Below are 16,261 nucleotides of genomic sequence, written 5' to 3'. Positions count from 1 at the left end.
TGTTTGTTCGGTAAAGCTGTGGTCAAGTAGTTTATGCACCAATTGAAGTATTTCTACACTGACTATATACAAAGTGTAATGGGGTTCAGAAACATGAGCAAGTATGACCAGTATATATCTGAGGACGTTAGACTGCAGGTGCAAGCCTAGAGTAGACACCGACTGGACGTTGGCTTATTTCTTCGGGTAAGATTCATAGGCGGATCCAGAGGTTTTCAAAGGTTGTGTGTGTGTGTGTGTGTGTGTGTGTGTGTGTGTGTGTGTGTGTGTGTTGTTCAGGAGGTTCGATTCATAGGCGGATCCAGAGGTTTTCAAAGGTTGTGTGTGTGTGTGTGTGTGTGTGTGTGTGTGTGTGTGTGTTGTTCAGGAGGTTCGATTCATAGGTGGATCCAGAGGTTTTCAAAGGTTGTGTGTGTGTGTGTGTGTGTGTGTGTGTGTGTTGTTCAGGAGGTTCGATTCCCCTGAACCCCACCTTGGTCGGTCATTGCAGAACCCCCTGAACCCCCCATCTGGATCCGCCACTGAGATTGGTTGTCGGAACCTCTGCCTCATTTACAAGCTTTTTGGCTTACCATGCTCCAAATGTCTTCAACAAAATTGTCTTCGTCGACCAAATGAGTAAGTGAGTTTAGTTTTACGCCGCTTTTAGCAATATTCCAGCAATATCACGGTGGGGACACCAGAAATTGGCTTCACACATTGTACCCTTCTGGGGAACCGAACCCGGGTGTTCAGCGTGACGGGCGAACGCTTTAACCACTAGGCTACCCCACCCTCCCTCTCCCAAATGAAATGGTACCTCTGATGTGTTTGATTACCTCTACCTGGCTTACGGGTGTTTTGTCACACGCGCATGCGTATAATGCTAATCACTTTCAGTGACGACAAATGACTTCATGAACGTGTACCTGGCGTGCTAGGTTGGGATGACGCCGTGTTGGTGATGTTGATGTCAGCGTTGCACACGTCTGTGTCACAGCAGGCGCCGTGTTGTTGGGCACATCCCTAGACAGAGAGCGATGTCACACATGTATGCATGTAATTTAACTATGAACACAATTCGTGTGATTACAACTATCCGTGTTAATTTAAAGGCACAATGTCACACATTTTCGACAATATTTTTGTCTACGTTTTATATATTGGGGGCATATGCATTCACTTTAGCTTACTATTGATGCAGTAAAAGACTTATTATCCTTGACGACTTGCCTGAAAGCGATAATTAAAACTTCGAGGCGAACAGCTTCCAGGCAGATAACACTGCCATATATGGAATGTAAACGATTGCTCCGTACATCGAAAACTGTCGCACGCGGTGTTGTCGGTGTTTGCCAAACTGGCCTCAATCACAAGTTGCATTATAGGATATTCATAGAGAGCACTCCAAGGGACATAACTCTATGGGGTTCGCTTGAAATAATGTTCGGCCGGCTGAGGGCGCGAGAGTCGATTTAATGCAACATTGCATTAGTTCATTCGAACTTTTTGATTTGATATTATAATCTAATTTTTGGAGGAATTAAAAATTATATGGTAGCTTCCCGGAGGCCTAACAGTTATATTATTGAGAAATGTGGTGTGACATTGTGCCTTTAATTATGGAATTATTTCATCGAAGTATTTTTGACTAACAAAGGTTTATAAAAGTGAAATATGGCACTAAAGCAAACGAATAATAGTTTTTTTCAAGAAATAATTGAACAATAATTACTCCGAATCGAATTGATCAGCTTTATATTATATTTCAGAAGGTCGTCTAGCATCAGAAATATTTAGCCTCACATTGATCTAAATGTGGGAATTTAAAAACGAAATCTGAACTTAACGAAGTGTTTCTGTGGTAACTTACTGCTTTCTCAGCACAGCCGAGTTTGTAAAATGTTACTCCGAAATGTTTCACTGTGTCCGCTGCACATTGCTGTAACGAAGGCAGTTGTTTTAAGAGAGAGTATAAGTTCAGGTACAAAACTAGAACTATGATAACATTTCAACCAATCTCTATTTTTATACTCGCGACCCACTTTCAAATGAGGATGAAACTAACAATATTGATATACATTTCATATCTGTGAAGTTTAAGACATCGTTTTAGAAAATCTCTTTAGAAAACTCTGTGAAGAAAAATTTCCCACGCCTCATATAATAAATATCCAATAAATTGCAACCACATTTGTTGTCAGAAGTTCTCGAATATCTAAAGATCTTTGGAAACGTTTGGAAACTATATTTATTTCAAGTAGTTCATTCTTCGTCACTTAATTTGACCCGTGAAGATCCGGGTTAGAATTGATCTTCAGTAACCCATGATTGTCGTAAGAGGCGACTAACGGGATCGGGTGGTCAGGCTCGCTGCCTTGGTTGACACATGTCATCGGTTCCCAATTGCGCAACTCGACGCTCATGCTGTTGATCACTGGATTGTGTGGTCCAGACTCGATTATTTACAGACGGCCGTCATATAGCTGGAATATCCACACACACACTCACTTAATTTGTGTGTTTACCGAAGCATAGAGCTCAGGTAACAAAATCAGTTAAGCAACTTAAGTTACGTAAAGCAACGTTGAGCGGGGCCATAGTTGAATGTAATCGTGAACTTACTTGCTCAGTGCTACACAGTTCTACCTCGTCACAATCACCCGAATGCTGGACTCCGTCACATTTCATACACAGGGTCATCCCCGGCTTCCGGATTTCTACAACAGTTCAAGGTTGTTTTAATCCATATCTTATCCTGTTTAACTTATGTAACGAAACACTCAAACCAGTGATTGATATAATGAGCAAATGTCCTGACAATACGCCTAATCGACAAGCATACTCCTTATGTGACCGAGTCTAACCGACAATGACTGAGGTGAAGAATAGTTTGAAATTGAGCTATTGTGTTGCAAATAAAGACAGCGACATATTTACAGTACATCAGAAATTCTAAAATGTGTCAACAATAGTATCTTATTTTTTATAATATCCCACCTTAGAATGTGTCAGAGCAAGTTTTTCAGTCTATAAAATCCAGCAACCTCATTACTAAACAATAAACCGGTGAAGATCCGGGTCAGAATTGGTCCATGCTTGACCTAAAAGGCGACTAACTGTACCGGGTGGTCAGACTTTCTGATTATTATGAATGCCATCGTATCCCAAATTTGATATATATGATCATATGATCATATGATCGTTATATCAGTCACTGAACTGCCGTGTCCAGATTCGACTACGAGCGCACACATATAGCTGGAATATTGCTGAGTGGGGCATTAACAACCACACTACCTTAAATAGACAATTAATATCATAGTATCACACTGTACCTATGCCGCCGCATAGTTTGTCGTTACAGAAGTCGTCGGCGCAGCATTCTGTGCAGGTGTCTGGCTGGTCAGCCGCGTCGGCCGACCGTTTCGTGGTTGGACATTGCTGGAACAGATGGACAGGTTACATTCACATAAATATTTACCTGTGCACAAATCAGTCTTATGTTTGCATATGTGTACATTCATAATAAATGGATCATATAACAACGGAGTTCAATACACTGTACAGTTAACTGGCCTCTCCACTCCGGTGAAATCTAAACCAATGAGCTGTACAAACACCTTCTCAATGTGTATCCATGTACATTACTAGCCGCTTAGAACATACACAGATCGCTTCTGTTGTAATAACGAATGTGTTCATCAATATGTTCTTATCACTGCGTGTGCAAAATACTGCTACACGTACAAGTCAAAACATTGATTACACAACAGTCTCGTTTCCTGCTGACAGGGTTCCGTCCTAGTGCGCATATTAGTACAATAACTAGTCCAGAATTTTGATACCAATTCATTCAACTAGATACATAAATATTAATCAGCTCGCTGACTTGGTTCACATATCGTATCGCAAAACATTGATCACACAACAGTCTTGTTTCCTTCTGACTGGGTTCCGTCCTATTGCGTCCAGAATTTCAACTGGATCTATAAATATTAACCAGTACTATATGATACATCTAAGCACTTGCATATTACAACACTGCGCTCCTTCTAATCCTTGCAAACACGTCGTGCAGCGTGCTCTGTCGTACAGCAAGCTCGAACAAACAGAAACCTGGAAATCGTGGAAATCTCAAAACGAGGCTCTCCCGCTAGAAACGTTTGGCGGTCTGGTACGAACTTGATATTATATCAGTCACATTGTACGTTACAAAACTACACTGAATAAGCGCAAAAAACACGTAACAGGTGTAACCTGCAGTGAGCAAGATGAATTGTGAATCATTTTACGACCTCATCAAACAGGGGCTGTCTGTGACGTCTTAGTTAAGGCCAGCTGCATACACCTCGCCATAAAATATAGAAATACGATGTCACTAAAGTTCAAAATTAAAATTAACTTGTAAATACCATTTCCTTATGAAACGAGGAACTGGAATTCAGTGTAACCATACAAGCAAGAGTTCGATTAAAAAATTGATACTTGTCTACAAATGCTATCATCAGTCACCTCGTCCATATTTGAATGATTTTATTCACAAATATGTACCATTGAGATCACTTCGATCTGCAGACATCATCTACTTGAAGTTCCAAAGCACAATCTGAAAAAGTTTGGATATAGATCCTTTGTCTACTTGGCTGCCACTTGGAACCTGTTAAATCTTGTCATGTTTAGGAGCGACCTCAAAACCTCTTTAGGACTTTCTATAACTTTTGAGCACCTATGAAAAGACGCGCTTGTGACCTCTGCAGTGATCTCATTTTGTCTGTAGCGCCATGAGTATCATTCTGGGCCTAGAATTTCGATGCCCTCTTAGCGCTAAGACAGTCGTAAGTGTGGCACATATGACCATCATAGCGCTAAGAGAGCTTCGGAAATCTAGGCCCTGGGCCTGGAATTTTGCGCATTATAAGTGCACATATTATTATTGTTATTATTGCGTAGCACCCCAACTATGAACTGAACTCCGGACACTTTGTCCTGTGTCCGGTAACGCATCAATTCGGAAAAACCAGTCCGGAAACAATTATATCAGGGCTCGTGTTTCTGAGCATAACATGGTAGGTGGGGTTATGGCTGTAAATCTTATATAGTGTCCGGGGTATCAGGAGTTGTGTTAACTTGATGAAGAAAATAGAAAATATGTTGACTTACATCTTTCGGCTTACACCCTGATGTGTACTGCATACCTCCGTTCAGTCCCGTGTGAGAGCCGGTGTAACAATCCTGTAACAACGCGAGCACAGTGTAACTCGGTAACATTTAGCCAGGGCTGAGGATCAAAATTCAATAATAAAATAGTATTTACATATATTCATAAAGTCCTCACCACTTGAAATAGAACAATGAAATATCACTATTATTGATATTTTCTGATGCATATCAAGTGACAACACGCCATTGACATGGACTAATCCAGTATTGACAAAATGGTAAAGTAAGCTTTTAAATAAATACCAAATTTGATAAAGATTAACTTAGCATTGACTTTTGACAAATCAGGTCATATTTCTCAGCGCGTGCATCTCCAACCAGGTCATTCTAACTCAAGCCAGTATTGATGTATTTTATCTTGATAAAAATAGAAACGATCGGATATTCTTACGTTTGGGGTGGAGTAGTCTAGGGGCTAAGGCGTTCGCCAGTGAGACCGGATTTTTAGACCCGGGTTCGATTCCCAACACGTGTAAACTGTGTGAAAAGTTTTGGTTTCCACCGCCATGATATTTCTGGAATATTGCTAAAAGCGGCGTAAAACATACACACTAACTGTAAAAAATTGTTTTCTGGCGACTATTTACGATGTTCTTGTATTTCTTCACGGCACGATGTAAGGGATATGTACAGGAGACCCTATATTGGTGGTTAATGCGTACCTCGCTTGGCCCACACCTGGTGACGAGGCCACATATAGCTGGCTCAAACACCTTGTCACACGTGAAACACCATGGTCCTTGTCCTGGCAAACACAACATTCATTTCTATGTTGTTAATACATTTCCATTTAACAGGCCCTGACCAGCAGCGTCATAGGTTTAGACTGTTCCATTAACGACAACCGCCGCCATATATCTTGAATATTGCTGAGTGCGGCGTAAAACTAAACTCACTCATTTAACGACAAATTCCACGTATGAGCGCCATCTCATACAAGTATAATTATGTACCAAATTTCACATATGCAGTTGATTTCATTTAACATTGATTCAGAGGCACATTTCCGCCACATGGTGATAGTTAATATAAATTATATGCTTCTCTCGAGGGTAATACGGTACGATGAACGGTCGGATTACCCTAGCAGTGTTACCCGAGTCGGTAGGCGAGGGATAACACTGCTTCAAAAAGGCGTACATCAGACTGTATTACCCGAGGGGGAAGTTTACAGCGTATTTACCTTACCGCCATGTTAAATGTACAAAATAAAGTGTTATTTTATTTTGAAGATCGATAAGCTCACTACCGACTGAATGACATGTAAACAAACTGACGCCTGCCTCTCGACTGGATTTTTAAAATCAGTGAAGCATAGTCTGACAAGCTAACATTTCTGTGCACTGCATGCGTCATATTACGTCATACGATTGTTAGTGATACAGCATCTCGGTGGAGAGTTTGGCGGTTACAGTGACAGTGGGTAATATTTTTGCCAGTTGTCACCCTCCTTGGAGGGTCACACGGAAACTTGTTAAAGCGCCATTGACCAATGAAATCAAAGTGTTTTACATGAAAGTAAGATAAGCATGCATATACGAGAATGTTGTTTTACGGTGTATTGAGAAATATCACCATCAGGGCATCGATAACAATGAAAGCATACAAACATCACAGTCAGCTTCAGTTTAGTTGACTGTTGTGAACGTTGGTATTTCCAAAAATATCTATCCAGCACACATTTCTTGACGGACAATAAATTTATGAAAGGTGAGATGATAATTAATTACGGAATTACAGTTTTGATAATATACTGATGTGCAATAATTACATGATCATCTTTTGCGTTATAACCCCGAAAACACGTGACACCGTGGTATTGGATGATTTCCTAGTTACAGATGCAATATTGGAATCTGCACAACAAACCTGACGATGTAGCTGACGCATTTAAAGACGTTGATGTTGCAGTCGGTGCTGGGCCAGTCGTGTTCACAGAGCTCGAAGATGTGCCTGTGACGTATAAATCGTGGTGAGAAAAGTCTTTGAATGATTTGATGTTGGAGAAAACCACGAAGTGATATAAACCTTAGAGAGGTGACAATAGGAGTTACGAGTTCGTCAAGCGGACGAACCGGCCAAAAGTTGTTCCATTATCAAACAAGATACATCAGGTGAGTGAGTGAATTTAGTGGGGGACACCAGAAGTGGGCTTCACACATTGTACCCATTTGGGAAATCGAACCCGGGCCCTTTTCCCTATCACGGGGTATCACCATTTTCTGGTAGTAAGGATTCATACAAACATACAAGTAGTCGGAATTGTACAGTTGACACCGCTTTTGGCAAAGATGGGTTTTTTTGTGTTTTTTTGTCAATGTGGAATTGGTAGCGTCACTCGAATATGTTTCTATTTTGGTGGTTATTCACGATTCATGCTCCAACATTAAACATGGAAGTGTCGTTATGGTTTCCGTGTCATACGTTGCGTCGACAATTCATGTAAATTTTAAAATTGCAGAATGTCATTTACCAACTTTATCCAACCAAGATATTACGATGAGTAAAGTTTACCTGTTTGGGAGGTGCCAGGTGATGTAGAGGAGTTGCCAGGTTGAGGTGAAACGTTGTTTGTGATGTTGTTGTCGGCGTTGCATAATTCTCCGTCACAACAGACGTTATGCTTCGCGGCACATACCTGAAGAAAACATGTTTGCTTCCAGCAGGACGACTTCGTGTGTTTTCAAAATGCATTATTTGCTTACAGACCGATACAGTTTAATTGTACAAAAATACCTTATGAATAGCAAGATGGTTGTATAAGAATATGAAACAACCTTGAGTCTATATCGGTAATATTGACGCCGACAGCCTTTTATTTCTCTATCGTTCCATCAGAATGCTGCTTCTCCACTGTCTTACATAGGTAGTCGTACGTGCTACCCGTATCTGGCTCACCACCAAAATCACGGGCTTCTACACCTGAAACGTATGACAATTTGAATACATATTCAATTGTCATATGTCAGCCATCACACATGCGTGGCTGACACAATATCTTCCTTTTGTTGTATTATTCACAATTCACAGGTGAGCACGCTCTCTATATTCTTTCTCTATTTCATAGTGCTAAATATATAATTATTATCAGTTAAGTACTTTAAGCAAACATATCTGTCGGGTATCACTTACTAACTTAAGCACTAGCACGTTAGACAGTGTGTGAAAGTATAATTGTAATCTATTTTATAAACCCTTTAATCATCAACACCAACAGTATATATTTTTAGTAACAATATGATGCATCACCTTTATGTGACGTCATCATGAAAACAATCATTAGTATTACCAATATGCTTGATTGATGGATATTGAATTATCATCAGTCAGCCATCGCACATGCATGGCTGACACAAAATATTCTTAATGCATTCCTCAGGCATTAAACAAGGATCTCCGTCCTATCTGTGTCTGCTTGACAAAGGCCTGAACCCGCGACAATATTTAAACACGGAATCATTGTTATATGACAGTACTGGATACACTGACAACCAATAGAGACGTTATCATTACATCCATGTTGTATGCAAACCACACGGAATGCATAAGGCAAAATTTGTCGAAAGATCAAAATCCCAACGGAAACTACATGTAAAATGAAGGTCTTTGATAAAGCAGCCAATATTTGCAGGGCACTTGCTCGAATTGAGTGAGTGAGTATGGTTTTACGCAATTTTCAGCAATATTCCTGTAATATCACGGCGGGGGACACCAGAAATGGGATTCACATATTGCTCGAATTGAGATAGGGTAGTAAATACAAGCTTTCAATGCAATGGATAGTGGGCACAGATCTACAATCGACCAATGACACGTCTCATTAATAGTGTGTACGACCTGTTGCTACAAGACACCCAAAACCTTTAACCATGACCTGTGTTTGTGTAGACTCCGCAATTGCCGCACCGTCCAAGGTGTAAATACTACCTAGAACCGTACACAGACCATATGCGGTATACTTTCTTTTGGCCGTCAGGCTACATTTTTCATGAATAATTAAATGGCAATGTCTTTTGCACTTGCCGGGATCAGGTGGTCAGACTCGCTGACTTTGTTGACACATGCCATCGGTTCTCAGATTGATGCTCATGCTGTTGATCACTGGATTGTCTGGTCCACTGTGACTCGATTACACACCGCCGCCATATAGCTTGAATATTGCTGAGTGCGGCGTAAAACTAAACTCACTCATTGTCTCAGAATATGCCCGCATCAGGTGTTATATATAGGAAAATATACCTTTGTTTGAGCCGAGGCCAAAGAGTCAGATGATGTATAGTGCCTGTACATGATGTAATCAGAACAACCTCTCAATATATCATCACTCTCAGAGCTTTATCTATCGTCCAGTACATGATGTAATCAGAACAACCTCTCAATATATCATCACAACCTCTCAATATATCATCACTCTCAGAGCTTTATCTATCGTCCAGTACATGATGTAATCAGAACAACCTCTCAATATATCATCACTCTCAGAGCTTTATCTATCGTCCAGTACATGATGTAATCAGAACAACCTCTCAATATATCATCACTCTCAGAGCTTTATCTATCGTCCAGTACATGATGTAATCAGAACAACCTCTCAATATATCATCACTCTCAGAGCTTTATCTATCGTCCAGTACATGATGTAATCAGAACAACCTCTCAATATATCATCACTCTCAGAGCTTTATCTATCGTCCAGTACATGATGTAATCAGAACAACCCTCAATATATCATCACTCTCAGAGCTTTATCTATCGTCCAGTACATGATGTAATCAGAACAACCTCTCAATATATCATCACTCTCAGAGCTTTATCTATCGTCCAGTACATGATGTAATCAGAACAACCTCTCAATATATCATCACTCTCAGAGCTTTATCTATCGTCCTCCAGCTAAGACAATTAGCGGGCAGTTTCGATATAGATGATGCCTACATTTATTCTTTTTTTTTACATTCGGGATAAATGCTCAGTCACACAAACACGACCAAATCTTGCCGGTAACATTTTCTCCTCATGTTCGTATCGAACTGCAGATGACTCGACTTAGAGCTAACGACATACGTCTGTACATACATACTTACTGTTTTCTCCGCACAGCCGAGCTCGTAAAATGCAATTCCTGCCAGCACGCCAGAATCCACGAAACATTGCTGTAAGGAAATGAGCCGGACTATTACAGTACACTCAACATGGAACATTGGAAGTTGACACGGCAAGACACTTATGTATGGAATAATAGTATTGGAGTAGTATGGCTGTCGACCTTACCAAACAACTAACACACAATTAATAGTTATTGCTTTCTTAATCACAAGTATTTTCGTATTGTCGTATATGGATTATTAGAAGCATCATAATGCAGTACGTTAAAATATGGTATTTGTTGGTCCCAGCCTGGCGCTAGGCATTAATGGATACAACAAGGACTGCTCGGTTCGGAGTCAGTATAATGTGTCTGAGCGTGGTGTTCGTGGCATGGTATCTCAGTGAGCTGGCACTATAAAACCTGATCTGGGCTAGTACAAGCAGCCAGACATATACACATATGCACGTCGTCATATGACCGAAACCCCACTTCACCTCACGTCTAATATGAAACAAACCTGAACTGCCTACTCGAAGGTATTTTATACAGATATCACAGGCCGCAATACATGTATGCTATAGATAAATACTTCACAACCACGAAAGACTAGTGACGCTTTGATTAAGAAACGTTTGCAATTTCTAAGTGAAATCCTAAGTGGGTACTGTCTTCTGCCCAGTAGTTTAACTTAACTTCTCTTGTACACATACTCATTATGGACACACTTTGAATGAAAAAATCAACTGAAGAAATAAATCACTCTCCTACCCAGAGTTCCATGCGGCAAGCCAGCATAGTACCTCTGCCACAGGCCAGAAAGATGCACCGTCCATTCAATATAAGCTACATATTTCTTAACTCTTTTATTTTTGACGAGTTTACACATCTAATTAAACATCTTTGATAGAATGGTTTAGTTTCACTGAGAAAATATCCTAAAACATGTAATACTATTTCGATTTGCGTAGCGATCCTTTGTTTACATAGGTTGTACAGCTCCACGTGCTGTCATCGACGCCGACAGAGCGCAAACAATGCAGCCTGTTTGATATCTAAATATGTACTGTCATAGACCTTACTGTCGCAGTTGTGGAAGGATATATGTAGCAGTGTAAAACATTGTGAAGAGCGCGCCGAAAAGCTTGCGTAAGGCCAGTCTCTTCTTATTCTGCATATGCGCGTTTGTTTACAAACAAGAGAAAAGTCCGGTCACGTGATATGCAAAGTAGCCTGTGGCGGTGATGTTATGCTAAGTCATCGCTGTGCCGGAGTGTGGAAATATATAGAACAGAAAATCATGATGGCGTCGGATGTGACGTTGAACTTACCTGCTCTGTACTACAGAGGTCAAAAGTGTCACAGTCTCCTGGCTTCGCAACTCGGTCACATTTCATACACAGCTTCGTCCCAGGCTTCCTGATCTCTGAAACACAGACTCGTATCATCAGCGAATGTCAACTTTCCTTGAGTGTTATACATTGACATATCACCTCCAATGAGTCTTCAATGAAGAAACATGTCACGGGCGGAAGAAGGATTCTACCATATCCATCATTGAATTTGATGTACAAATCGCTTTGTATAATAAACGAAAACGTCTTTTTGTCATTTTTAAGGCGGGTACGTTTATGATCATTAGCTTTTATGATATATTAAAACCACTTAGCATGGGTGTTTTTGTTTGGAATTAAAAAAAATATGACTGCACTGATGGAAAACCAGCGATCCCAGTCTCACGACCCGGGGTCCGGACCTCCCGACGAGGGATAGATCTCTTTAGCATCTGAACAAGGGCCTTGGCCTGATCGACCACTTCTTGAGCAGGAGTAGCAAACTTGATCCTAGGCTTTCTGAGGTATCGGGTTCTTTTTTCTTCCAATCTGGCTATTACAATCTCCCAAAATCGCATGTCTTCACGTACAAACGTATTTGTCAAGATTCTTGTACTTCATATATATTCTCCTAAAACCTATGTAAGGTTGCATCTACTTACCTATACCGCCGCACAAATTGGCGTTACAGAAGTCGCCGGGGCAGCACTCTGTGCAGGTGTCCGGCTGGTCAGCCGCGTCCGCCGTACTGTTGGTTGAGGCTGGACATTGCTAGATAAACAATGACGTCATTATGTACTCTAAACAGGGTACATATTTCAGTTGATGTGTCCACTTAAAGAGAAACACTATTAGTCTCGGTCCTGTATATCCGGACACCGGGTGTTCCGCATGAATGATGTTATAGAGGTTTACGGGTATGTAAGGCGAAATTACATTGGGTGTATTTAGTGAGAAGATTTAGCTTGAAACGTTTACTGGAGAAGTGAAAGCGAGAATAGGACGTAACATTACATGCATGACAATGTCCCAGGCGTTTTTGAGGTTCCTTCAAGGTAACAGGGCTTCAAGTGCTTATTGTTAAAGAAGGAATAGTTCAGGTGAAACTGGACCGTCCGGTACAATGAGCAATGCCTCAGGTACAATTCCAGTATAAGTTATTGAACTGAAGAAGCAGTTACATACAGTTATTTTAGCAGGGGAAGATACGATCAGGTATTAATTTCTTTATCAAATCTACAGCAGATGCTTTGCTTGATTTTATGTTGTTTAAAGCAAATGGTGACGTCTATGCAACATTTCCACCAAAAGGGCTAGTTTACAAGTTAATACAAGTGTCATGTTTCACTTTTACAACCTGAAAGTATACCTGGTTGTTTCATAGCCCAAACTGTACAGATATCGCGAGTAACTAATTTAAATTTGTATTATATCGATTGATATTTTGCCCATTTACAGAGTGAGTGAGTAAGTGAGTTAAGATCTTAAGTCACATCGGCAATATTTCAGCAATATCGTGACTAGTTCGAAATTCATAATACATACATATAATATATAAAACCCTGTCAATGAAGGACAGTAAAACCACTAGATTATCACAGATGAGGTAAAACAAGCTAGCATATATCTTTAAAATTAGAAAATTATATTTGGAGAATACAATATGAAAATGGGCTATTGATCGCCAACAACTGAAGGTAGATCACCATACTAGGGCCTATGGGGACTTACATTACTTTTGCTACCTGCATGGACCCTAGATGGATTTACACAATCCCTTCAGCCATTGGCGTTTATGCTGGGATTTAGTCATACATTAAAAAGACAAAAATACTACGACCATTTACAGAGAGTTATATCTCCCTAATAAACATGGCCCAATATGGTTCAAGGCTCTTACAATATGACATGACTGGGACCAAGTGATGAACGAAATGAAGTCACCAGATCTCATTAGACACGATTTGTAGGTTCGGGTCCCGGAAACAGAAAATAATGACTGCAGAATCATATATTATATTATACTCACAATCTTCGGCTTGCATCCTGATCTGTACTGTGTTCCTCCATTCAGACCTGGGTGGGATCCCGTGAAACAAACCTGTGGCAAGACGTCAATGAAAATACTGATTGTCTAGGCCTTAATCTCACTCAATTTACTGATGTGCTGCATATGGCGAGATCCCGTTTGTTCTGACTATCCGCATACTGGGCGATTCTTGCTAGAATATTCTTGCCTGTATTCCAAAATTGTCACGACTGACAAATACTTGGCTCCAATTGACCATATAAGACCCCAATATACAGGCTTTTCCACAGTAAATCCATTCTAAAGCGTTCGGTATTTCAAATTCCTTTCTTTAAATTTCATTCATAAAAAACCGCAATTGTATCGATGTTTCAAAAGTGTTCTGAAATTCGATCCCAAATGAAGCAAACTTTCGGCATATACCCTTTGAGTATTATCTCGATAGCTTCGGAAGCGAGCAGAGGACAAAGCGTCTGAGACAAAATAAGGGATGTCAAATCTACTGACAATCTACCCCAAGCGTTAAAATTGCTCGGTTGATGTCCTAGATGTGTTCATCTCGGACGACCTCTGGAACGTTGCTGTCGACAGTGGTGTCACTGTACAGTAAACGCTGCGGGTACGAGAAGTCACAGTATTGGTGTTGATGACATTACTGTGTAGCTTCATGAATAATTATCAATTTTCATGGGTCTGTTTTCCATCTTCTGTCTACCTACCTCGCTGTCCTCACACTTTTGGATGTGGCCACAGATGGCGGGCTCGAACACCTCGTCACATCTGTAGCACCAGGGACCGGCAGCTGAGAAATAGTCAAGTACAGCGTCATACATACATGTATGTATGTGCGCGTGTGTGTGCGTGCGTGCGTGCGTGCGTGCGTGCTTGTGTCATTTAGGAAATATTAAATCAGTTTTATCACGGTGTGTCTGTTTCATTTTTGAGAGAACCGTGAAGATCCGGGTTAGAATTGATCTTCAGTAACCCATACTTGTCGTAAGAGGCGACTAACATGATCGGGTGGTCAGGGTCGCAGACATGCTGACACATGTCACCGTATCCCACTTGTGCAGATCGATGCGCATGCTGTTGATCACTGAATTGTCTGGTCCAGACTAGATTTTTTTAGAGATCAGATAGCTGGAATATTGCTGAGTGCGGCGTAAAGCTAAACTCACTCATCTTTGAGGACAGCACAAAGAGATTTCGGTTTTAGAGATATAGATTGACATCAATCGGACATGAACATAATAACTTTGCAGAAAGAAATATCATATTACCTTAAGAAGATAGTAGATGTTTCATGGACTGCGTGACAGACTATTACACGTTTACTACTTACACGTTGTAAACAGCGGCGATAAGACAACCTCATTCTTTCACATCTGTGAGTTTATGTGAGCAATGGATTATTTTGTTGTTTATTGTGTTTTGTTTTTTTGATAGATTACTTTTAATTTCGATGTAAACGCCATCGACTCCCTATATTGTTATCTCTGTTTATATCGCCATTTTGTAACATACCTGACAGTTGACCCAGCCCGACCAGCGCCACCGCGGTGATGATCCCTGATAAACGAGATGAGTGACAGTTTGGTTTACTCCCATAACGCAGACCTCTCAATAAGCAGATAAAAATAGCACACTAATTAATTGGGCCATGCTGGTCACCCCTAATTAATGAATAGCCTGGTCCACTCCCCTACCGTAAGGGATTACCGCTATGTTAAGTCACAGAGTAGTTGTACACAACAACAACAACAACAACATTGCCTTAAAACAAGTAAAATGATTTGTAAAATATTTTTTTGTTAAGTTCTTTTTTGAAAAGAAAAGAAAACATACCTCTGCTACACACTCATTTCAATCAAGTAGAAGTCTTGAGTCTACAGCTTGTTTCTTAACAATGCTTAATGCAACATGATCCTTTCTTTAAGTCAGTAGTTTGATACACAAACTAAAGTACTGTCGGAAATGCTAGAAAAATGCTTTTTAGCCTTAATATCTTTAGAAAGGTGATAAATGTATAATGTTGTCAATATATCAACTCACCAATAGTGTACCTAATTTTTATTTCAATTGATTTAACATTCCCATGCATTTAAAGGGCAGTTTACAGGAGAGAATTTGGTACCAAAACAAGAACTTAAGATTTTTTTCAGAGTTCAGCAACAGAAATCTGAAATAGTCTTTACATTTATGCTAATAATACAGGTGGTGTAAAAATATAAATTAACGTTTTTCTTAAACAAATAAATGTTGAATGTTTGTGTTATTTTACTTAATTATGGTTTCTTTATTGAAGAAATATTAATATAAATGTTAAGTCTTGATAAATAAGTTTCCCGTCATGCATGCACATCTTTATCACAGCGTCCACTATGGCCAACTATTTGCAGACGATTATTGCAAAGGGGCCCCTTTCACGAAGCAACCTTTACTAAGGTCGACCTTAACTCCCATTCTTTAACACTGCACTAAGGTTACCTCAGTGACTTACAATCACCTTAGTGCTTTGTGAAAGGAGGCCCAGGTTTATAAGTTTTTTGTGCTTGAAAAAGACAGAGGTAAACATTTCATTAGTATAGAAATGGTTTAATGCAGAACTTG

General features: G+C 40.1%; 1 protein-coding gene across 4 annotated transcripts in view; it reads right to left on the bottom strand.

The window, feature by feature from the left end:
* LOC124283769 (integumentary mucin C.1-like) overlaps positions 1 to 16,261 on the bottom strand; it is a 35,014-nt gene that overhangs the window by 17,238 nt on the left and 1,515 nt on the right. For all 4 annotated transcript variants that reach the window (XM_046719789.1, XM_046719790.1, XM_046719791.1 and 1 more), the window contains exons 2-15: positions 15,176 to 15,220; positions 14,371 to 14,453; positions 13,652 to 13,723; positions 12,285 to 12,393; positions 11,620 to 11,714; positions 10,287 to 10,355; positions 7,717 to 7,840; positions 7,072 to 7,155; positions 5,865 to 5,947; positions 5,143 to 5,214; positions 3,318 to 3,423; positions 2,605 to 2,699; positions 1,853 to 1,921; positions 909 to 1,005 (exon numbers count right to left, since the gene is read on the bottom strand). In XM_046719789.1, the coding sequence (XP_046575745.1) occupies positions 909 to 1,005; positions 1,853 to 1,921; positions 2,605 to 2,699; positions 3,318 to 3,423; positions 5,143 to 5,214; positions 5,865 to 5,947; positions 7,072 to 7,155; positions 7,717 to 7,840; positions 10,287 to 10,355; positions 11,620 to 11,714; positions 12,285 to 12,393; positions 13,652 to 13,723; positions 14,371 to 14,453; positions 15,176 to 15,220 (1,203 nt within the window). The remainder of the gene's footprint in view (positions 1 to 908; positions 1,006 to 1,852; positions 1,922 to 2,604; positions 2,700 to 3,317; positions 3,424 to 5,142; positions 5,215 to 5,864; positions 5,948 to 7,071; positions 7,156 to 7,716; positions 7,841 to 10,286; positions 10,356 to 11,619; positions 11,715 to 12,284; positions 12,394 to 13,651; positions 13,724 to 14,370; positions 14,454 to 15,175; positions 15,221 to 16,261) is intronic.

This window comes from Haliotis rubra, unplaced genomic scaffold, assembly GCF_003918875.1.
Source record: "Haliotis rubra isolate DU_JTF1 unplaced genomic scaffold, ASM391887v1 Scf320, whole genome shotgun sequence".
Classification (NCBI taxonomy): domain Eukaryota; kingdom Metazoa; phylum Mollusca; class Gastropoda; order Lepetellida; family Haliotidae; genus Haliotis; species Haliotis rubra.
This window is presented reverse-complemented; position numbering and strand designations above follow the sequence as displayed.